Raw genomic sequence first — 26,097 nt, forward strand, 5'->3', positions numbered from 1 at the left:
TCCTAGGAAAAATCATTTAGCGGTTAAGTAGCGCCATCGTCTTATGACCCTGACAGTACAAATTATCATTGTTGATGCATCATGCTTGGTTGTATTTGTATATCCACTTTGATAATAACACTATCTTTCCTATTAAATAAATATCATTAAACAGGCCCACGAGGTATATCATAGTGCTACGAGACATTATAATAATTATCATAAGCCGGGCTTACAGCTAAACGTTGTCTGTCGTAGTGTCGTGTCCAAAAATTGAGTTGGTCCAACTTTGGAAATTTCACATGCCTATGAGGGCGTTGCTCGTTACAGCACAAACGCGCAAAATACGCATGAAACAAAACCGCACACAGATTTTATAATGCTGGATATCCGATATTCCATTACTGTACACAAATTTAGCCGTATATTTTTCACGATTATCGTTGCTTATCGATAAATAAATATATTTTAATTAAGATTGCACGTCACATTATTAAGCTTAATTTGTAAAAGATGTACACGATATGCGCATGTGTAATTGTAGTGAGTTTTCAATCTTCGAACCATCGCACGACGTGACATTTAAAACAAAATAAATATAATGCTTAAGCTTTTTACAAATGATCGTGGAAATACTGGAAATGTGATCGGCAACGAGAAGTTGAGAGGTCAATTTGGTACCTATATAAATACTCGCTTTTATTAACAAACTGACTATACAATGAAATATGTTACGAGAACAAGTTTAAATTTTAAACCAAATAGCCAATAGGTACCTATAATATTCATACTTAAATTATTACATTTGTTATTACAAATTATTATTACTTTATAAATGCTATTTTTAATCATAATATCAATGTAACGCACACAAATGTAATTTGAATTGTGTACTTTTATTTTAGGGAATTCGAATTAAATTCTATATAAAATTTTTATGTTTAAATTTTTATCGGTTTCAATAAATTTGTACGGTATTATACTTCTCTACTTTTTGTGTGCAGAATTATAGGCTATACCTATATTTTCACAATAATCTCAATCTGTGCGGTAATGGGTTTGCGCGGTAACGGAAAGCGTCGGCCCATAGTGGACTATAAAAATACAATAAAAAAGAAAAGACCGAAGTCGTAGCAACAGCTAGCCGCATGTGAGCCCACCGAATCAGGTTCTAATTCGTAGCACGTTTATGGTTAATAAATTATAAGTTTATATATTTTGTTATAATCGCTGACGCGGTCCGCGTCCGCCGTAGTAAGCAATATTTATAGCTCGAGATGTCGACATGTCGTACTATCGTTGCCGAACAATAGCGGTAAACAATACACCAATACAATTATAACTGTCCGGTATGGATTATTGGTTATTGTCAAATTTCATTTCGTTTTTTTAATTATTATATTTAAACATTATTAATTATTATTATTATTATTAGTATGTTATCAAAATTAATTCACCAACCGTAAATGTTATTATCAACGCGGATATATATATAGTTACCTTTGACAAAATAGTATTATTTTATTTATAAATTAAAATAAACCGACATAACCTCCTCATTCATAATACCACAATGGTATCATTCACTTATACGCCTGTACATCGACAGTCTTAGTGAACAAAGTTCGAGCTTGATTTATTTTCAAATGATTTAGATATTTTAAATTATTGACAAGCTACCAGTTTTTATTGTTGTTTTTTTACTATTGAGTGTACACACAAGTTAAATGTAGTTTTCGTTTAAAACACGTTTAATATTTGTTCTGTTAAATATGTCGGAGCTGAAGACCAACGACAATGTCAAGTTTTTTGTTTTAGTATCTGATGAAGACCCAAATCGAAAATTTATTCTACTGGATAATGAACCTTTAATATTGGGAAAAAAACAACAAATTGGAATGGTCAATAATAGAATGTCGAAAAATCAAAGTAAATAAAATATAATATTATTAATACATACTCCATATTAATTATGTTTATTTGAGATAAACATTTACCATATATACTAAAATGTGGTTGAATTTGTTTTTTCTCATCTGATGATCATGTAGTGACTTAATTATATGATATACATAAGTGTCGTTGTGATGTTGCCGACTGATGTATATGTATTTTAGATATTTAAAATACTTTCAATAATATATAAATATATATATTAATTGGTACTGTATAATTTTATTCACATCAATATTGTTTGAAATTTTACATACTTAGTACCAGTAATAGTGTAATACTTAATTATATAATTTATATAATTATTAATTAGTTAAATATATTTTAATTTTTTTTATATTGATATTTTGTCATTTTATTTTAATCTATTTAATTGTTTTGAATTAAATTAAATCATAAATTAAATTGCATGTTTGTATATCTTATATTATATAATCTTAATTCTTGAATTACATAACTATTTTCTTCTTCAGCTTGTCGGCCTTTTAAATGGCATTGCTTACTAATGTCATAACTATAGTTTATTCATTGGTTTTTTTTAGTGAAATTTATAGCCAACTATTCTACGGGCCAAATATGTGTTCAACAATTAGGTAAAAGCAGGTCAGCTGTCAACAATCAATCCATGTTAAAAGGAGAAAAAAGACTCTTAAGACACGGAGACAAAGTTGCATTATTGTATAAAAGCAATTACACCTATCGTTTTGATTTTTTAACACCTTCTTATGGTATAGATTATAACAATAATAATACTTATTGTATAAATAAAGAAATAATACCTAAAATACCTCTCTTAAACTCTACAACCGTGTGGGATACTAGAGATGGTACATTGTTGGTGTTTAATAGTACAAATATTGTTCATAAGGATAAGGTAAATATTAATTTATTTAAATCAAGTATCAAATTTTTTATTTAAGTTTTTATTTGATGTTTAAGATTGCGGCATTTGATATGGATGGATTACTTAATATTGCTCTATTAGGTAAAGCTCTCCCTGATTATGAAGAAGACTGGCCAATTTGTAATCCTAAAGTTATTAGATCTATTAAAAAATTGTCAGATAATGATTACAAAATAGTTATATTTACTAATCAAGAAGATATTGGAGGTAACAAAGAAAATGAAACAACATTTAAAACAAAAATTGAAAATATTCCTAAATTGATCAAGACACCAGTTCAAGTATTTATAGCTATTCAGAAAGATATATACCGAAGACCTGCACCAGGAATGTGGAATATTTTGGTGTCTGATGTACAGTTATTGTTTTTTATATAACTAAATAAATCTTATATACATTTATTCTTATTTTAGTTCAATGGAGGCATATCAGTTGACATAGATAAGAGTTTTTTTTGTGGTGACGCTGCAGGCCGGCCTGCTCGTTTTGATTCTAAACGGAAACCAATTAAAAAAGATAAGTCTTGTTGTGACCGTTTATTTGCCATGAATATTGGTCTCAAATTTTATACTCCCGAAGAATACTTTTTGAAAAAACCTACTGCAGAAGTTTTTGCATTACCAGCATTTAATCCAAATGATGTTCTGTCTAATATCTTTTATACAGATTTATCATCCAAAGTTTTGTTTTCTTCATATAAAGAAGTAAGTTATCTTCTGTAAATTGAATTAATAATTTTAGCAATAATAACAATTTATGTCTAGATGATCATCATGGTTGGTTGTCCTGGTTCAGGGAAAAGTTTTTTTGCAACTAATAATTTGTTCTGTCATGATCGTATGAAAATAATTAATAAAGATATACTAGGCTCATGGCAAAGATGTATTGCTAAGACTACCAAGTATTTAAGTAATGGTAGTGTGAGTGTAGTGATTGACAATACAAATACAGATGTAGAATCAAGAAAACAGTTTATTGACATTGCTAAAATTTTCAAAATTCCAGTTAGAGTTTTCTTAATGAAAGTTTCCAAAGAACACGCAAAACATAATAACAAAGTAAGTGTAATAACAATAACTTTTACATTTTAAACTCTATAACAAAATTTTTTTCTTTTTAAAGTATTTGATAAATAATAACCACAATTTGTAATTATTAATTTTTTTTTGTTTCAAGTACATATTAAAACTTAAATTATAAATTAAACATTTAGTATTCTAAATACATAACTATTATTGAAAATTAATAGTTTGCTATTAGCCAGTATCATCTTTGTTTTACATTTTTTTACTCTTTCTGTTGCCTTGAAATCGGTAATAACAAGTTTTTCAGTAAACTTTTTAGATAACTTATATAATTTTAAAATTGTATTCTTAAATTAAAAAATGTATTGTCTTGTTATTAAAATGGCCAGTTGGTTATAAAGAATAAAGCAAATCAACCAATATATTGTTATGTTAACATAGAGTTCACTAATGCTAGACAAGTTAACTAATTTTTGTAACTCATTAAGTTAAGTTCATGTAGAAAATGTAGGTAACCTTAAAGTTAAAAAAATTTAACCTATTTTAGTTAAAAAGCATCATATTTAAAAAAAAACTACTTACATAAGTTTATCGAGACAATATATGTTCATTGATGTCTATGGGGCCTTGTATTTATTCAATATATGTATTGTACTTATATCAAATGTAGTAGATTGCAGACATAGTAAAGCAAGTTCAATATAGGTACTAATTTTTCTAATTATTCATGCTACACCACTGACTTAACTAGTAATATTATTGTTGAAAGACTTGAAATAATTGAAATTAATTTGTTAATGAGAGAATTTAATTTTAGAAATTTGTATTCAGTTGTAATTAGGCATTTAAGTTATTTTTAATGAAATTAAAAAGTGCATTAAACATTGAAAATGTATTATTTAGAATTTACATTACATATGACAATTATAAATAATATATTTTATATATATAGTTCATGCAAAAAAAAAAATGTACTTACCTAACATCATGGAACAAACTTTTACTCGTTAAGAAAATACTTTAAAAAAAAATACTTAATATTTTCCATTTCAAGGAAAATTTATGAATCATAAAAAGTATATATGTTTTTGAGTTTTTCATTATTATTTTGCAGTTTATTTAGGAATCTGTATAATAATAATTATAATAGTTTATTATGTAACTTGCTAATATTAACTTAACTATAACTTTTTAACATGTTAAGTCTTGGTTTTCACCATAAATGAAATATTATTTAAAACATGTTTACTTTTATATCATGAAATATATTTTCTATATAATCAGTTAGGTAATGTAAAGATAAGACCATTTTGATTTTTAATAACTTCATTTTGATGATAATATAACTAATATAAGACAATTTAATATAAATAAAAACATTATGCATTAAAAACACATGCATGTTTTAAAATAGTCTTAATTTATTCTATTATAAATTATATTTATTATCCATAAAATATATTGTATATATTTGTATGCTGTATAATAATTTATACACATTGCAAATAAACTATTTAATTGTATTTATTTAATTACATTTTTTGATATTTTTCTTATAGTTTCGAGAATTAACTGATAAACAACACCAAAAAGTATCTGAAGAAGCAATAGATTTATACTTGTAAGTATAAAAATATATAATTTATTATATAGTTTCATTTTATACACATTTTCATTTTTAATATATTTGATATATATTAAATTATTTTAATACTTAGAATTTAATCTACTTTAAATAGCACAATATTAAAATACTTTTAAATATGTATTTAAATACAACAAAAAATAGATATTTATTAAAAAATAAAAAAATTTAAATACTTGTTGTGTTTTTGTAAAGCATATTATACTATGATATTTGATATCTTTAAATTTTAAATACAAATTATACAAAATAATTGTTTTTATCTTTGGAATTTGAAACTTTCAATTTAATTTGTATACTTGTTGCATTTATTATAATTTATTTTGGTGTTACATCATATTATAAACTAATCCACAACTTATTAATTTTTTGTGAAAAATTTTTAAATCAAATTTTAATTATTTGTTTTCCTAAAAACTATGCAAGGACATAAAATTGTTAGTGATCTACCAGTTTTTAGAAAATTTCAATAGCGACATTTAGTTTTAGCCAAATATTTTATATTGACCACTTATTTTGAATTTTGCAAATAGATAACTTTTAAATTATAAGTCTTGACAATATTATTTTTTCAAAGACAAATCATCTTATATTATAAATTTATAAGTTAACTGAAAGAAAAGCTATGTGCCTCAAAACAGTATACTATTAAAAAACCAACTTTATTTTATTATGTTTATATTAAAAGCCTGAAATAATATAATATTTCAATGTGTAACTGACCTAAAAATACGTATATCAGTAACTAGACTTATATAAGTAGTTTAGGCCATTTTGGTTGCTATATTTTTTAATTAATACTAGTTGGACCAACACTTAAATAACCAAGTTTCAATATTAATTATAGTGGTCTAATTATCATAAGTAAATAGCTGACTAATTTGAAAATAAAAGTCATTTGAACGTAATATAGCGGCTAACTATTATTTCTCAATCATAATTATTTAAGAATCATTATTTTTATTATTATATTAAAATAATGGATTTGTGGGATAAACTATCTAGCCTCAAGTCAACCATCACTGTAGTATATTAATTTTTAATTATTTAAATTAATTATAATTGTGTTTTTATTATATTATTATATATTTTTATTTTTCAGTTCTAAATTTCAGAAACCAACCAAAAAAGAAGGCATTTTAGAAATAGTTCCAATCAATTTTGTTCCTCACTTTAAAGATCCCTATAATGAAAAGTTATACAAAATGTTCTTGCTTTGATATGGTACTTTTTAAATTGTTAAAACCCATGTAATTATTTACAATTTTTTTGATTTATACAGAATCCTATTAGTCATACCAATTTTATGTTATTTTGAACATTAGTTCATATCAAAAAGTATACAAAATGTTTTTTGTTTTGATAAAGTTTTTTTTTACATTGTTAAAACAGAATTGCTATTATTTTTTAAAATTTTTTGATTTACACTGAATTCTATAAGTTATAACAGTATTATGTTATGGTAATTATTAGTTACCTATAACATGTTTATTTACATTTTTAAGTAACTTTGATATTTAATCATACGAAGAAAAGATGTTTTATAGATGACAAGAGAATTGTTTTTATTTATTGTTCCTTTTTATACATTTCTAATAAAGTACATTAACATATTTGAATAACCGTTTTAATTTTTATTATTATTATTTAAATTTGTTATTATTAGCAATTTAAAAAGATTTGCTGCAAGATATATTAAACATGTTGGGGGAGGGAGCTAAGTTAATTTTGTAATTTAATTATAAACTAAACTTCTAGTGTGGTTAAAATTCTTACTGGAGGAAAGAAGGAATATATAATATTGATAAATCTGATATATTTTACTGGTTAAACATAACCACAAATAATTTATTTTTAATTAAAGAAAAATACTCTTTCCTGCTTGCTTTTTAGAATATATTATAAAATTATTTTTTTCAGTAATTTCAACATTTGGGAATGTTGCATTATTACTGATTAATAATTATTGTTATTGAGATATTTTAATATTTTGAATACATTCAAACAATTATATTATCTGTCATCCCTCTTACCAAAACACATCACAACTGGCTATAAATAAGAGTATTATGCAATTTTTATTAAAATGAAAAACAATATATTGTTTAAAAATAAATTAGCATTTCCCAACTTAACAATAAGAGAACTCATTCATTAATTCAGAGAATGAAATAATTCGATTTTTATGATAGACATTTTCAGAGCAATTAAACGGGATGAACTAATCTAATGACGTAATGTTTGATGCGTTTCAAGACAGAAAAAGAATGTTTTTCTGAACAGTTGGTTTAATGTTTTGATAAATACTTTCTGAATATAATATTAGTAAATACTTAGATTCATGTACCTTTTGTTTTATGAAGAAATTAAAAAAAATATTGAATATTTATTATTGTTTTTAAAAGTATCTTCTGTAATTCTGTAAATAGCATGCAGAAAATCATTATAATTAGTCAGCTATAGTTCCAGTTTTAATATTTGCGGGAAAGTACTTATTAATAGACAATGTAAAATTTTTGTTTTCAAACATGTAGTTACAGAATTATATAATCAATTACGATCAAATATAGTATTCTTGTACTCAGATTTTCCATCAGATCCAGAATTCATTATTTTTAGTTTCAATAAACATTACCCCAGACCAACTTTAATACTTGGGTATGTAAACATGTAGTATTTAGTTATCAATATTTGAAGATTTGTTAATTGATCTAACTAACTTTCCTTCTCCTTTTCTTCATTTCATTTCCAAGCTCTACACATTTTTCGAAGTTAAATTTAAATTTAATAAGAAAGTTAATTTTAGTTAGTATTTTTTATTGAAAAAGTTGGTTTATATTTAGAAGAATATCTAAAGAAAGACAAATTAATTTATATGATTTTATTTTGATGTAGGTAATTGATTTTGTTTTGTGTTTAATAGCAATATTCTGGTTTTCTTTGATTGAAATTGGTAGAAAATTGAAAGTACAAGAATTCAAATATATCCAATATTAATTGATGTGCCGGTTGACCCACCGTTTGAACAAAGGTATGTTTTTTAGTAATGTTTGCAATTGGGTCTATAATTATTTATCTTAAATCACGATTATATCTACACACTACACGGCTACTCAAAGTTACTCAGGTTATGCAATGTATATTAATGGTGTCCATGATGTATATAAAATAGTAAACTAGTAGTGCTATAGGTAGTAGTATAGTCGACCCGATTTTAATCCGTTGAATATATTTGAATATTTGATCGAAATTATATTATATTGTTAATGAACATACATTAAATTTGAGAAATAGTAGTATACACGAGCCACAAAGTATAGCTTGTAGACTGTAGTGCACTGAAAAATAGCCACTGAATACGTAAATCGGGTTAAAATCTATAGATGATGTTATGAAATATCGATTTTGATTTTAATCAAACTATAGATCGTCGAATTAAACGTATGCGTGTCGTGAGTCGTGACGCCAATGGTGAAGCTAGGATTTTTTGGGTGGAGGGGGGGTAGACCCACTATAAACCTTCTACTCACCGACGGAAATAGAGACTTACCCGATTATTTTATTAGCTTAGCATAATTTAAAAGTTGTCAATGATTATTCTCATTAATAATTTAATAATAAATAACAGATTGAATCAAAAAAATGTAGATTGTTTCAAATGATGCAATTTTTATTAAAGTAGGTACTTACCTAAATGGCTAAATACGAAAGAGTGTTACAAAATATAATTATAAATATTCATTAATATATTATATAAGTACTCGTTACTAATAAATAATAATATACGTATTACAAAGTAAAAAAATCTTCTTTTCTTCATGACAGCAAACTTGTCAATAACAGCTGATGGATTATCCATAAATTGCCCACTTATTTCCCTTTCTATGGAAAGTAATGTCAAATCATTTAGTCTAAAACTTTTCATAGTTGATCTGAGGTATGTTTTCGTTCTTGTAATTATTAAAATTGAAAAGCTTCTTTCCGCTGAAGCACTAGATAGATACGGGAATTATAATAATAAGTTCAATAATTTTTTTTAATTTTTCAAATCCAACTTGATTACTGTACTTGATTCAACATTTCAGAAAGACAAAAGCTAGATGAAAATAATGTTTTACCTAATGCACATTGATGTTTTAATTTAATGAGAAATTTATCAGACTGATAAAATGGAAAAGTTTTTGCAAAATTACATAATGTTACACAGTCTATTTTTCTTTTTAAATTTAGTCTAAAACTCTAAAACACTTAAAACTGCACGAAGCTCACAATTTTCATCAATCGCCTGTTAATTTCATTACAAATGGATATGACATTATTAGTAAAATATTATAAAATATTATTTTTTAGTTCAGTTTTTATTCTTCATTTGAAAAAATACGTCTTTTACCAGTAATAGAAGTTACGTAATAAATTCTACTTGAGTCTTTATCACAAGAATTTTGTAAGCAACAATTTTATCGATTTCCTATTTTTCAATATTATTTATATGTATCGAATACGAAAGTGTCTGTGAATATAGAATTTTAAATATTATTGGTTTTTTTCTAAAGAAAATCTGTGTAGGTCCGGGCCTACCTACGGGCTGCGCCCTTGTCGTGGCCATTGACTTTATAATAGTGTGACTGAAACATTTTTATTATCGTATACCTATTGTATTATATTATTACTATTATTATTGTTTATTTCTTGAAAAATATAATGGACCTCATTAAAAGGTTTCATGCGTAGGCCCATAAGTTAATAATTTACAAAAATAAAACTTACAAACGTTCTCAGTGTGTGTGATTATTATTTGATTAATTTTCTTAAATATAAATGACTAAATGTAATCTAATTATAAATCATAATGTGTGTATCATTACAATTCTGAATGAAACGATGAATGTATTGATTTTATAATGATGTGTGTTATTACGTTTTGGAGTAGAAATAATGCTTTGATTTTTGACTTCAGCCCTTCTTTGAAAATGAAAATGAATCTAGTTGGTACTTTAGGAGGTGGGAGTGGTCAAAAGTAAAAGTTTTCAAGAAAAACCCTAAAAAAGTAACGGAATAACGTGAATTTTTATGCATAATCAGTTTTTGACAAAATCGATTTTTTTGATATATTACGATTAAATTTTCATTATATTTTGACTTTTTTTAAGCTATTCATTGACAATTGAAATTTTCGATTTTTCTAAGTTGTTTTTTTTGAAATGCTGATATAAAAAATTTGTGCGTTCCAAAAAATCTTTAAAATTTAATACAAGGTTTATTATAATAGTTGAACTTATTGTAATAAAAAAAAAAAATAAAAAAATCGTTAGTCACAATTTTTGTTTATAAGCATTTAAAGTTCCAAATGTTTACGAAATATGTCAAAGTCGCGAAGATTTACAAGGAATTTTAAAATTGAAAATTCATAACATTTTTGTGATTTATACCTAAGGTTAAAAAACCCAACACTCTAACTTTTTCTTCAAATAACTGTAAAAAAGAACTCCAGCGTCAATATAGAAAACATTTTATGAGCGTATGAAATTTAATTTTTTACGACATCGCGTAAAATAATTATATATTCTAAAACAATTTAAAATATTTGTAGTTATTAAAAAAATATAAGTTGTAGAAATTTTAAACTTTCACCAATAGTTGAGAAAATAAGTTACAATTTAAATATAGGTAATAATATAATATATCCTAGACTGACAAACCATCTCCGTTCAAAATCGTTTTTCGTATACAATGATACCTGCATTGCATTCAAATAACACATTGATTATAGTTACCATCTCTCCGTCTTTACTATACAGCAGAGCGATACCCACCTGCCCACTCTTTGTTTTTTGTTGTTATTTAAAACGAATAACTGTAGATAATTGAAATTTTCACTATATATGTTTATATTATCATTTTTTTTATACTATATAATTTATTAAAATATTTGGACTCTATAATTGAGCTATTTATAAGCATGAGAAATTTTCTATTTTTTTTCTATACGATTTGTATTTAAATAATATAATAATATTTTTTACATTTAGTATCAATAAAAATATATTTGATATGTCAAAAATTAAAATAAAACTATCTATATTAACCATACAGATTATATAATTGAACTTAGGTGGAGGTAATCAATAAATGTAAATGTTAATTTTTTTATTTGCGGTTTTATGGCACTGCTAATAGTATACATAATGATATTGTTACATATTTATACGAGTATAAGTACTAAAATATCATTAAATGAATAAAAGCCCTAAATGATGATTTTTCTTTTCGACACAACACACAACCAATCGCAAGTTCTCGAAACCAATAAGTAGTATTTATGCGATTATTACATTATATTTTACTATGTATTAATATTTTAAATATTTTTTCACTATACCTACCATGTTTAGCTGTTAATACATAATAATAAAAGTTATATTAAATAATAAATACAGCCAAATACAAGTGTGAGAACAGTTTTTTTTAAAGAAAAGTCAGCCTGCACTATATTGTTTTGTTCATCTATTAGTTCTATTTACATCATAATATGATAGTTTTAGCATATAATTATTCCGATTGACATGTATAGTTATTTATTAAGGAAGGATCCTAGGCCACTGAAATTGTCAAAAAAAAAAAATAAAAAAAATTGCTTAATATTCAAGTAATTATTATTATCAAATAAGTATAAATAAAACACAATGGATACCTAATTTAAAAAATAAAAATAAATATTTAACTTGTATCGTCGACTATTATATTTGTTTTTTTTTTAATTAATTGGTTGGTTTAGATTAAATTTAATGATTGTTCTCGTGAATCGCGATGCCCACCGTCATCAGTTCATCACTATACAGACATACGTCTAAAAAATAAATCTTAGATTTCTATAAGATATCGTACTCGACTAACTGCAAGTAGTAGCCAGTATAGGTGCGAACCACTGCTAACTTACTCTACACGGTACAGATAATATACCTACTTAATAAAAGTAATAAATTAATAAGTAATATAAATATTTATACATTTTAACTTCTATATAATCAGCGTAATAAAGTGTATAGTTACAATAAGGTCCATATAAAATTTAAAACAATTCAATTTTTTTTTTTGTACCCTTTATTTTATATGTTATTGATAGATTAGTAAAACATCTAAATTATAAAATATAATATATTATTATACTTACAATAACACTAAAAACTTAAATTATTATTTGTACTAAATTTAAATTTTCATATTATGAATGATTTTATTTATCAGCATCTTCTGTTTTAAGGATTTTAGTAGATGGTTCTTGTTTGATGTCTGTACTGTCTATGGTCAGATCGGCAAGCGTTTGTTCAATAGTATTCAAACCATTTGTTATTGGTAAGAAAGGATTTTCAACTGGGAGATTTGCATCATAGAAATAGGGATTAATCAAATCTTCATAAGATGAATATTTTGGATAGTTGTGTTCATTACCTTCTATAATCTCAACAATATATGGTTCCCATTCACCATTAGCATATAATGTTATTCCAAAGCTATTTTTAGGAAGATTTGAATCAGTAATAATATCAAAAATAAATTTATCTATTACCAAGTCATGGAATGGAATGGGTATCTTACAAACAGGGCATATCCAACTCGGTTTTGCCTTATTTGCAATAATGAATGTACACATATCAAAACATTTTAAGTGACTACAATTTAGAGATCTTGCTGGTAACTTCATTTTTGATTGGGTTATTGAACACAATAAGATGAACTCATAGGACGCTGAATCTTTACCTGAACTTTTCATTAATTCTATGGCCTTAGCTTTTGTATTTAGTCTCATACCATATAATTTATTGTAAAAATTTACTTGTCTTACCAAACCTTCAACCGACATGGTCTCTACAATAGTGAGCCCTATGTAATATGTTTTTTTACAAAATGGCCACAATATTGAGATCTCATTTTCAATGTTTAAAGTACTGCCGTCAAAAGTTATAGGGCTCTTTTTGGCTTTGGATGAATGCTTCAAATTGAAACATATATATATTTTCCCTGGTAATCCATCTGATAAATTACTTTCCTCTGCCAGCTGTTCTCCAAATCGGATCTGGAATTGGAATCTTTTTCCTTGTCTTTTTACCATATCTAATATTAACTTTGACAATGTGAATTTAAATATCAAATGAGTTTTGCCTGTAAACAAAATAAAATATATTGTTATTTTATTTAACAACTTCAAAATATATTATTTTTTATTTGATCTGTACCTTGTGATAATCCACATTCAGATTTAACTTCTGAGTCACAATTAAAAGCCACCGGTTCACTAATTGTATATATATATTTGTAAAATGGCTGAGGTATGAATGCTACATTGTATTTTGATTCAGATGTTAAGTTGACAGTATCGAGATAAATTAGTTTGCGGCTTGACGGTTGATGTTTGGCTATTTTGGATGCTACATCGCATTTTGATTTAGATGTTGAGTCGACAGTATCGAGATTAATTAGTTTGTGGCTTGATTGTTGAAGTTCAGACATTTTGGAATGAACACTCTTCTAATCTAAACATATTTAATAACACATAACTTAATTTTTTAATTACTTTCTTTGTAATCTTAATTTTTCAAAATTAATAAAAAATAATCAAAATATGACATGGTTTTGTGTGTAAAATGGAAAAAAATCAGTCTGGAATTAAATTATAGATACATAAACAATGTTCATACATTGTTGATTATATTAACTTTATTTTAAAATTTTTTTAATATTTTAGAATTTTTCTTGTTATAAAATGAAAGATAGGTACTTGTAATTCTATCATTTTTAGGTATTCTACATTTTTTCAACTTTATACTTAGGTCAAATATTTTTTTTAAAATTAGTTTTCACAGTCTTAATGATTTGTATTGGTCTTCTCAATCAAGATATTTTTTTTTCAAGTTTATTATAGCATCATTATGAAGTCTTAGTCCTTAGATCTGTTTAAAAAAATATTTTTAAATTAATTTTTATTTATATTTTGTGGTACAGCAATACTTAATTTCTTTTAAGATTAAAAATAGTAAGTTTAAATCTTGAGGATTTTGATTAATTTATTATAATATAGTCAAAAATAACATTAAATACAAAGATAAGCCTTTAATCATATAGTATTTAAAGGTATATAATTTGCTACTATATTATTAAAAATTTAATATAATATCAATATTACAGAAATATATATATTATTATATTTAATCCAAAAATTAAATTAAATTATTTCAATTTTATATTAAAAGTCCATAAAAATTTAGAACAATACATTTTGATATACTTGATTAACTGAATCCCAAATTTCAAAACTATAGGTACTTTCTAAATTTAGTTTAGAAAATCTAGCAATTTTAATTAAATTATTTCAAATAAGTTACCTTTAACATTTTTTCACTAGGGCAATGAAATAGATAGATATTATAATGATAATTTTATGATTTATATGTTTAAAAATTACAAAGGTTACAATTAAATAGTTGTTTTAATCTAGTGTAATAAATTGTATGGTAAAGAGTTGTGTAGGTTTCATTGGTGATAAGTAAGTATTATGAAGATATTCAGAAACTCACAAATAAGCAAAATAAAATAGATGTTATTTAACTATAAGTTCCATAATTGAGATATTAAATAATATTTATTAGGTAGTGTACCATAGATTATAATTAACACTAAATGCTAATAATTCATTTACTTTTTAATTTACAAATAATAACTATACACGCCCACATGGCATAATAGTTAGATTAAAATTAAATAACAATTAAAATTTAAAAAAGAGAAGCAAAGTATTATGCTATTGCACAATTTTCATAGTAAAACAAATGTCTTTTCCCAGAATCTAACAATATTAATAGTTTTATTTCATAACAATACAAGGTACAATAATTATTTTGAAATGTATAAGTATAAATGAAGAATACCTATTGAATTAGTATTTTTTTTACATAGAAGTATTAAATTAAATGATGAGTTGGTAAGAAACAGCACATTTTCTTTTAAAATCAAACATAAAATGTTACAGAAGTCTCTTACAAATTAATTAAATTTGTTAATAATTAATATGTGATAAAAAAAAAAAATAACATAATAAAGTTAAAATTAACTTCTACAAATTATATTTAAATATTATTTTTTATCATAAATTCAAAACATTTACCAAGCAATAAGTGTTGTGTATTAAAATATTGTACATTTTCAAAATACAGTGAAAACATTTTATAACAAACTTAAAGGAACTAAGAGATTTCTTTTGTTATAAAGTTTTCGAAATATAAAGGGTTTAAAAAAATAACATTTAAATTATTTATGTATAAAGGTATGCAGTAACTATGTATTATTTTTACATTACATGAGTCACATTTAATTAAATATTTATTATTTTATTAAATTATATTATAATTATTAATTATTATATGTATTATATTTTATAAAATTATTTAAAAAAGTCTAGCATCATTGTTTGAATTTGTTTACTCTTCCAATATTTTGTTTGTATTTTTATTTGAATTTGTTCCATGTCTTAGGATAATTTTTAATCATTTTCATGAAACAATAAGTATTTTTTTTTAAATTGTGTTATAAAACATAAAATATTGAGTGACTAATACGCTATAGAGAATAAATAAATTAATAGGTTATAAAGCAAATCAACCTTTATAATATAGGTAATAATTACGTTAAATAGAGTTTTTTGTTGTAACAAGTTTTGTTATAAAGAGTTTTCATTGTACATTGTATTTAAGATATTATTCGTATTTATCTATTATAATAATATATATTAATATTTTATTAGTGTTATAAACTTTAAAATTAATAATAGTAAAATACCTTACTGTAAATACCATAAACAGTGTGAATAGGCTTATACAATTAATAGATGTAATATGTTAAAATTAATCTACATATTTTGAAAATAACATTGCATATACCTAAGTTCCAAGAAATAATGTTTTTAAATTATAAAAAATAGTATGTTAAATATTAAATTGTTATTATTAAATTTGTTAAATTAATGAAATAGTTAACATTGTTATTCATCTTTAAAATATGTAATTTTGTCAAAATTTAAACTTAAAATATGTATAAAAAATAATCGTGAGCAAATTTTTCATGCATCTTGGTTCCAGCATAAACTTTTTAAAAATTTTATAAATTTTTTACTACAAAATATTTACAGTTTGTAGATTTTTGTGATTTTGTATAAATATAGATTTACATATTTTTATTATTTTCATATAGATACAAGAACTTATATGAGATCTTCTATGAAATTTTCAAAAACTGTATACACACACACACACACACACACACATACACACAATCATTTTAAAATTAATATATTCATCGCTCTACTCAGTGTCTAAAACATTTTATAACTATATAAAAATTATAACTAATATAAGTATATCTATATATAAAATATATATAGAGGGGGAGGGGTCAGAATTAGAGTAAGTCCTTTTAAATTCTCCTTTATCATTATTGATCAGCGGTATATAAGAATCATTTAAGTATTAATTTAACTAAGTAAATAAATAATATTCAAATTTCATCTACTCATTTATTATCTATTCCGTTAAATCGTCAAGCTAAAACATGTTTATACGTACTAGATGTAAAATATTAAAATAATAAAGAAATAAAATTACTAATATAGCAATACTATAACTTAAATTAATGTAATTTACTATGAAAATATTAGGTATTAGCCCATCATAATGTAATAGCTATAAAACATTCATAGTTATAAATTTTGTTATGCATTTTTAATACCTAGATATTATAGATTCTTTTTTATCAAATTTTTAGACAATGTTACCTTAATTGTTAATTTTCATAACAAATTTGTGTCACTTTTTTTAGTCTTTAATTTAAAAAAATAACTTCTGTAATCTGTGTATGTGTAAAGTCACAGTTCTACGATTTCAGTAACACTTAGTAATAATGCAGTTAAATCGATTCTTTTAACCCTAATTCTTACACATTAGGTAATTATTTGTTTTTTATGAAACCATATCGTATTTAATAATTTAATATTATTGACTATCAGAGATGAAACTACAGTCATTAATAACGAGATCTGTTTACAAAAGCAAATATTTAGATTGTAGAAGTGTAAAATGTCAAAGTTTAATCGAATATACAAGATGATGATGATACCATCGTCATAAAAATTTTCGATTTTATGATGCATAAATGGGCCACAACATTAATACGAATGTAACATTACAATCAATAAGTGCCGACAAGTGATAACGGGATCAGATATTACTGTAGATTTTCAATACTTATTATTTATTAATATTGTATATCTAGGTTAAAATAATACCTACAATGATTAAGGACAAAATTTACCATCTAAACGAACTCGTTAATACTTGTGGATATTATGGTTTCCAGATAACGGTGTTGGGTTTGCAAGTGTTGCGATGACGAGGAAATGTCTTCGGAACTGTTTTTGGCGATTAGCCGTCAGACGTCTGCGGTATAATACAATCATTAGTGATTACAGATTACAAAGTAGGTAAGACTGTAAGAGCACAAAAAAATTGAAAATTATATGGGCGTCGGGCACGCGAGAGGGAATCAACTCAGATTTAGGAGGGATATGCAGACTCCAAAGACAAGATATAAACGACCGATTATATCCCTCTGTAGCGGCAGCCATTTTGACTAGACCGGCACGCCAATAACGAAAGAGACATGACCAGGACGAGTGGTCCTGATTACACTGAACATAATAATTATTATAAAACTATTGAATAAACATAATACATATCAATGTATCATAATATTAAAATAATAATGATGGCAAACAGGTGTCTGCAAAAACTGAAAGATGACTGTGTGATGTCCGCGGTATTCTAGAGGCGTGGACGATAACATTTTTGTGAATTTGCGTAGACGAAAAAACAGAGTGCAGCAACCGATTGCGAAGACGAGTCACAGTGCTAGTGAGACAACAAAATGCGGTGAATCTGGACGAGGGGACGAATAAAACGGTAACAGGATACGGATAATGGCGTAATAATTATTGATTTTGTTTACCTGGAAAAGGTAGGTGTCCGCACGTCAGTAGTCGGTGGTTAGTTAACAGTGTCAAAACCGCTAGCAGAGTACTGAGTAGGTAATAGAGTAGCAGCCAGTCGGTGAAAAGTGTTCAGTCGATATTCTCATCAAACATAATAGATTTAGATACTTTATTAATTATTCTTTAAGAGGACGCCACTACGCCAGACTGGAAGTGAAACGCATGTCAATTACCTACGGTTTTTTGTACGGCGTTGTACGACTGCAGCGATCATGTCGATAAACAAAAACTTGTTGCAGCAGTGTTGCGTCTGTCGTGGCGTTAAATTATTGTATATAAACAACTACAAAAATGCAATAATTCCCACGGCTATAGAGAATAATAATATGGTTCTACTACGACTATGATTCCAATTCCAATTACGATTATTATAGGAAATGGTTACCCATCGATTCACGATTTTAATATTAAAATATATCGGTCGAAATGAATCGCTATTAAGAGCTCAAAATTCCAGCACTAGCGCTTGTATACGATAGTGACTATTATATATTTATTGTAACTACTATTTACTTCTCAAATACAGTAAAAACTCTTTATAACGAAACTTTTTACAACGAAAAACTCTATATAACGTAAACATGACATAATATTGGTTGGTTTGCTTTATAACTCATTAGTCAATTCAATCTCTATAACGTATAGTCACTCTCAATAACGAAACAATATTTTATGTTTCATAACACTATTTACCTGTTAAATATTATAAATTATAAAAATAATTGGCAAAAATGCCGAAATTTCCAAGAATTATATTCTTTCATTACCTATCTACTTTTAATTTCATAATAATACCATTATTATCGATATCGAATATATTCATTTTATTATCGACGTAATTTCTAACAACAATTTTTTTTTTTTTTAAACCTTCTGTCCCTCTCTATTACGAAAACTCTCTTTAACGAAAGAAATCTCTTGGTCCCTTCAGATTCGTTATAAAGAACTGTATATTAATTGTATTTATAATCACTTTCACGCGAAACCGTTAGTGCTGAAATCTCCAGCTGTTTAGTGGCGTTCATGATTATAGATGTATATTCATACATTATTCATACATATGTATACATTTATTATATTTTAATTTTTTTTTTTGCATTATTTATTCGGACTTCGGTAGTCACTTGATCAAGATTCGTTGGGATAATCTCTATGCAGAGTATAAGGTTGAGTATATGGTTGAGAAACCTTACTATATTTTAATCTTAATAATCTTGCTAACGAGTAACGACCACTGACTAGGATATAATGGTCTGGAAAGGAATTGGTGAATGGGTGACGGTAGTCGGGCCACTGAATGTTTAGGTAGGCTTTTGCGGGAGAAAATCAGCAATTGTGTTTCGAGATTTGGTTCTCGTTTCCAGTCCATTCCATTCTACCGTAGTCCGTGCGAATGACCAAGTCAACTCCGATTGTATCTCCTCTAAATCATTAGATTATAAATGTACAAGTACAATTACCTACTAGATCTTGTGTTTATTATATTATGAAGTCGTCTTTCTTATTTTTCCAAGCAGTCAATACATTAACTCGTGTGTAAAAAATGTAAACATAAACCATTAAACGCTTTGCGAATGGCGGCTAACTTCGATAAATATTACAGACGTTATTTAAGAGGACGTGACGTCGTTACACCAAAATGTGTACGACGATCCCAATAAGTAGCGTTGCGTGCCATGTTGGCTGCGCCGGCGCGTTGGCTCGTTTACCAATCAGACTAAATGATGGATAATAGTGTTCGCTATGTTTACAAGCATTTCCTTCTCCGTTTAACAAACAGATAGCCCAAATATTCCTCTATCATCAAACGTATCAAACGTTACCGCTATTGAATTTCATAATTGTTTGTTCTGAGTTCTGTCATATTTTGCATAGGTACCGCGTCAAACTGTGAGGTTTATCGCGTAACTGCAATGTTTCTGATATCAGAACGCATTCATTATTTAAGATACTGTTTACCTAAATATATGTACCAATAATAAATAGATCATAAATGCTGCAAAACATCATAGCTTGATTAATAATTAATATATATTGCTATATTACTTTTCAAAATATAATTCATTAATTCCTATATCGGCTATATTATAGTGTTATAATATAATTATTATTTAATAAACTCGGCTCATCTACATACATTCTTTTTCGTGTCACATATTTTGCGTTAAATTGTCATTAATACAATATTCTGTTATTTTAAACAAAGATTTTTTTAACACATATTAGACTATAAAATGCTTTTTTCTAAACAGTAGATTTATACTAATGTATAAGATATATTATGAATAATCCGTCGTAAGTATATTTTTGCCATGTTTGTTGCGAAAGAACAATTCCTAACGGAAAAGTTATTGTCTAAATAAAATTAATAGACATGAACGTATCTATCAATACGTATTGTATAATAAAATACATCAAATATTAGCTGGGAAGTGGGGTTACTTCCTTGATGTTCTATGCTCTATGAAACATATTATACATACGCTTTATTATCATACTTCGTTGAAGATTCAAACAACCGATATAATATTGATTCCATTAAAAAAAAAAAAGGTAATTTTAAATTTTATAAAAAAATTGAATATAACTAAAAAATAATTGTTTAATAGTACGTTTCCTGTTGATTTATATAACATGTTATCATACATATTTATATATTATATTAATTATTACTATTATATGTTAATCCACGCGCTGCTGAGTTAGAAAAACCGGTATTGGCCTTTACGCCGGACTGCCGTTGTTGCGCGCTAGGTGGTGGTGATATGTATTAATGTACTTACCAATACCTTTTTTTACTAAAAAAGTGAAAAACATATAATTTTTCATAAATCCGTCATCTAATAAGACTTTTTAGTTTTTACTGGGTCTTACACTTACAAGAAAAAATAATTAAAACAATTATAGAAGAGAATTTGGTTTAGTATCGTTCAAACTTGATTTTTGGTACTCTATTTTGATTGTCTAATATTTCATAATAAATTTTAAGTTTCTTTTTACATTTTAATTTTGCTAATTATTAATAATATTAAAAATAAGATTTTTTACAATTTTTGATAAAATTCTCCTATTATCGCCTATCGGAAGTACAAATGTTTTTAATATCTAATTATTTTCGTTATTACGTCCTTGTGCTATAAACACGGTTAACTGGCTGTTGTATATTTCTATACTACATTGTATGAGTGAAGCATATTAAGATGTCATATGAGAGAGACGTACATAATAAAAACTTGAGCATATTATAATACCTATTAACATAATAATGTTTATGTAATTTATTGTACTTGGTATTTTTTCTCTACGCTTTCACTACATGTTCGACATGTAGCCGTGTAACCCATATCGGGTGCTGGGACCCGGGTGGCCTTGACTCATTTTTTCCCACCTCCCGGAACGGTGATCGACCGGCGGCAGTCAGTTCAGGGCTGCCACTCGCATGATCGTACAAATCGGCGGTTGGTGTCCAGTAGTGAAGCGGAGGGGAAAAGGGCACTAACCGATGTCAGCCGCTTACCGAGTACTACAACTGGCCGCCGAGCGTCGTAAATCGTAATCTACCGAGTCGCCGCGTCGTTTGTCGTCATCGTCCGTTACCCCGCCGATACCCGATGGCCACCGTTGTGGGCTGGTGGCGTAGTGGGGCGCTGTACTCTTGTGATGGCGTGCTCTATCGCGTAATGACGGTGTTACCAGATAATATGATACAATATTTATGTATTGTGGTGGGCCATATAACTACATAAAACTCTGCGCACGGGCGTTCTGGCTTTTTCTGGACGTTCAGCTATCTGGTTGTCCGCCTCAACTGGCTCGGGTAAAATAGATTATTTTGTCATGGCGCACAGCTTCGTCCGCCTCTACCCAGTCGCGACCACTGGCAGACATCATCCTATATAACTAGCCACGAGCCCACACCAGACCAATGTCCTCACGGACGCCGGCCGGTCAAATATTTTTGTGTGCCCTTCAAAAGTATTATAAAAAAGGTATATTCAGAGATATCGATATATATATATAGTATCTAGATAGCAGACTGTGTTCTTATCAATGATACCTGGGTAGCTTATCATGATGGTTAATAGACATATATATTATATATCAAACTTGGGCGATGTTTGGTGAATCGTTCGAATAATAAGAAACAACGAATACGTCTAATCCAATTTTATTTTCTCAGATAGCCGAGTATAAATATCGTCGTCTTACTCGTCTACACGTCTTATTTTGTTTAAAAACATCACTTTGACTAATTCTTGCCAGTGTCCGTATATTAAAGTCATAGGTCTATATTAAAGAATTATATTCGTATACGAACAATAAGTAAGTAAAAGATCCGATACCATTAGTTACTAATATATGAGGTAACTAGTATTTTAATAATTTAATTAATTAATTTCTTCATTAATCGTCCATCACATGATATAAAATATTGTATTAATACGGTCGATGCCAGTTAATATTACCTATCTGACGCGAAGCTCATAGTGATATACCTAATATTTATCTATTTATTAGGACAGTATGGAAATAATAAGAATTTATAAACATACCTAAATCAATTGATAAATGTCGCTGGAAATCATAGTTTTATATGTTGTTGACAACTTGTTGTATATGGAGTCGGCTATCTAGTAAGTTAAACTACATACTTACCCATAAAAATCATCTTATTAATCCTTTTTTGAGTTATAGATAATTTATCTTATTGTCCACCGAAAGGGTTAAGATCGAAAGTCAATATTTTAAGACCGTGGTTAAACCCTGTTTAAACTGTTTAAAGGCGTATCACCAACAGATACGAATTATATTACGATATAGATACCATTTTCATTACTAAAGGTAACAACGAACGAGGATAAGAAGATATAGGTACTCTACCAGAGTTATATACAGCTAAAATATAGTAGATACCCGTTTTATTCTTATCACTGATACTGAAGTTATTTGCTATATTGACTGCATTGCATATTGCGGCTAACTTCGATCAATATTACATACGTAATAAACACTACTATCTATTTTTATTTATAACTATTTACTATAAGGTACCTATCTAATATATTTATAATATAATCATAGAATAGAATAATGTATATATGATAATATAATTTTATGTCATACATAGGTACGATGTGTTCGCTTTCAGTTGTATTCATGTACAGTCTTACAGTGTCATACTGTCATCTACTAGTAATAAATCTCAATTCGATGATATCAGCTGTGTTCGTATACTGAGTATGCATCAAAAGCCCATTAATAATTGTTCGACACAGTCTATTTTAAATAATAATAATAGTTTGTGAGATTTAAATTATTTGAGGGAATTATATGTGATGTCACCAATTATAGTTCGGAAAATTAAAGAGTAAAGTCTTCTTGTTTCATTGTTATATGAATTCTTATATCTTAAGATATTATAAAATATTAAAATCATTCACTAATCAAAAAGCAAGATATAAATTTCGAAATTTAAAATGGTTAAGTTAAGAATTGTTATATAAAAATATTTATCTGTTTTATATTCTTATTGGCTATTAGTATATAAAGAATGTACTATAAAAATATTATAATATATTACTTAATTTTCCAAACAATAATTTTGATTAACACATTAATGATGGTTTATAAAAATCATAAATCATCATTGTAGGTTTTCATTAAAATTTGCAGAACATCCATTGACATTTTTCTAAAGTAGGCAAAATAACTAAAAGCAAGAACAAAATAATGTAAAAATTCAAGTGGACTTAGGCATTAAAAATTAAATGTTTATAATATTTTGGATCGGTATTTTAACTTGTTCACCTGTAATATGGGCGGCAAATTTTTAGTTCTTTAGTAATTTTTAGTTTTATAAAAAAGCTAAATCCGCCTCTGAATTTTTCTCTATACTATTTCGAGCACAAACTATTTTAAATAATTGGTTAATTTTTCACGGGACCTGGCAGCAATAATTAACTATTAATCTTCAACAAAATGTTGTTTTATATTGTGTACTTACTTACCTGTATAAGAGTCTCTTTTTCTCCACAAACAATACGTCCCATTCTCGTGACTAATGATGGTGGTCGATTCGGTTGAATCCCGCTTTTCCCCTCATTATTATTAATATTCATTAGTTCATTACCATTTAAATAATAATTGTATAGTAATTATTAATTATTATAAAAATGTATTATCAAATTACTTCTATATTATTTTATTTCATTATTATATTTCAGTTATTGATTATTGACTTGTATTCAATGTATAGTATAATATAATATTATGATATCGTAGTGTATTTTTATATTCCTACATCTTAGAATAAATATAGTTATATACAATATAATAATAATTAATAATAATTATGAAGTACCTACACGTAGGCAACATTTTAGTTGTATATATTCTCAGCAGTGAGTTAATGCAAGATGCAACTCAGTTCTTATGATTGGTGATTGTAGAAGTGTAGACTGTAATAATCGACACTGAATGATTTTAAACACGCTAGTACATAATATTGTCAATAACAACTTTTTTTTATGATGAATGTATATTATTTGTAGCATATATAAAAATATATTTATATGACACCTAAAATTTAAATCTTTGATTCTCAATTAAGTAGATCGGAATAATTTGACTACAATAATGGCAGAAAAAAGGTGCTGACCCAAATTTACCGACTACGTCTGGATTGTGGTTCCAGGGACTCCTTCAAAATTACAGCGTTAAAAAGTATCTCAGAAAATTTTTTTAATTATGAATTGATTAGGTACGTAAAAAAAATGTTTGAATTATAAAATTTGAGACATGCGAATAAAACTTTTTTCTTAATTTGTTATTAAATAACAATATACTTAATACATTGTATTTATATTCCAATAAAACATCTTGATATAATAATTATTATATCGATCTAATACTAGATACTATAGAAGCATATTATTTATAAATTTGATAGATTATCAATGATAGATGTTTATCCGTTAATGTAATTTAGTATTTACCAGGTTATGTTTATGTTTATATCATGATAATAAGGTATATGTTGCGGGAGAGCTGTAATCGACATCCATGTATGCATGTTCTAATAAAAAATAGATAATAAGCTAAGTTAAATTTTACCTATATACTAAATTTCAATTAAAAATTAAATATAGCTAAAAAAACCCTTCTTGTATTCCCAGTACATAATTTATAAATTACACTTTAATGGATTATGTATTAAGGAAGCTCTTCTTTTGTCTATGTGGTAACAATTAATGTTTATGTGGGTAGTACCTAAATTATCATTAATAATTGTGTTTGTAGACTCAACCATTACTCGTTTATTTTATTTAGAAACATAGTTTGAACTCTGAACAGTGAACATAATAATTTCAGCAATATAAATTAAAAATTAAAAAAAAAAGTTTTTAAATATCTATACAAACAAATTCAGTTAATTTAGTCGTTTTGTTTTAAAAATTAAAAGGGGTTTGACTTATTGAACTATTTTTTTTAATTTTTT

At 26.3% G+C, this 26,097-nt stretch overlaps 2 protein-coding genes across 3 annotated transcripts; one reads left to right on the top strand and one right to left on the bottom strand.

Moving 5' to 3' along the window:
* The first annotated feature begins 1,456 nt into the window (after positions 1 to 1,456).
* Positions 1,457 to 7,019, top strand: LOC132924463 (uncharacterized protein F21D5.5-like). Its single transcript, XM_060988796.1, has 7 exons — positions 1,457 to 1,908; positions 2,475 to 2,806; positions 2,872 to 3,189; positions 3,250 to 3,540; positions 3,601 to 3,894; positions 5,421 to 5,482; positions 6,609 to 7,019. The coding sequence occupies exons 1-7, from the start codon at positions 1,752 to 1,754 to the stop codon at positions 6,724 to 6,726; spliced, it is 1,572 nt and encodes a 523-aa protein (XP_060844779.1). The 5' UTR covers positions 1,457 to 1,751; the 3' UTR covers positions 6,727 to 7,019.
* A 5,122-nt stretch (positions 7,020 to 12,141) lies between these two features.
* On the bottom strand, positions 12,142 to 18,801 carry LOC132928057 (uncharacterized). Of its 2 annotated transcripts, XM_060992621.1 has the most exons (4): positions 18,557 to 18,801; positions 17,864 to 17,988; positions 13,741 to 14,037; positions 12,142 to 13,666 (listed from the first exon to the last, which is right to left on the bottom strand). In XM_060992621.1, exons 3-4 carry the CDS (start codon positions 14,012 to 14,014, stop codon positions 12,741 to 12,743), a joined length of 1,200 nt encoding a protein of 399 aa, XP_060848604.1. In that variant the 5' UTR covers positions 14,015 to 14,037; positions 17,864 to 17,988; positions 18,557 to 18,801; the 3' UTR covers positions 12,142 to 12,740. The 2 variants fall into 2 exon arrangements, with proteins under 2 accessions (XP_060848604.1, XP_060848603.1); XM_060992620.1 differs by lacking the exon at positions 17,864 to 17,988 and having other exon boundaries at positions 18,557 to 18,799.
* Between the last annotated feature and the right edge of the window lie 7,296 nt (positions 18,802 to 26,097).

This window comes from Rhopalosiphum padi, chromosome 3, assembly GCF_020882245.1.
Source record: "Rhopalosiphum padi isolate XX-2018 chromosome 3, ASM2088224v1, whole genome shotgun sequence".
In the NCBI taxonomy this organism is placed as follows: Eukaryota; Metazoa; Arthropoda; class Insecta; order Hemiptera; family Aphididae; genus Rhopalosiphum; species Rhopalosiphum padi.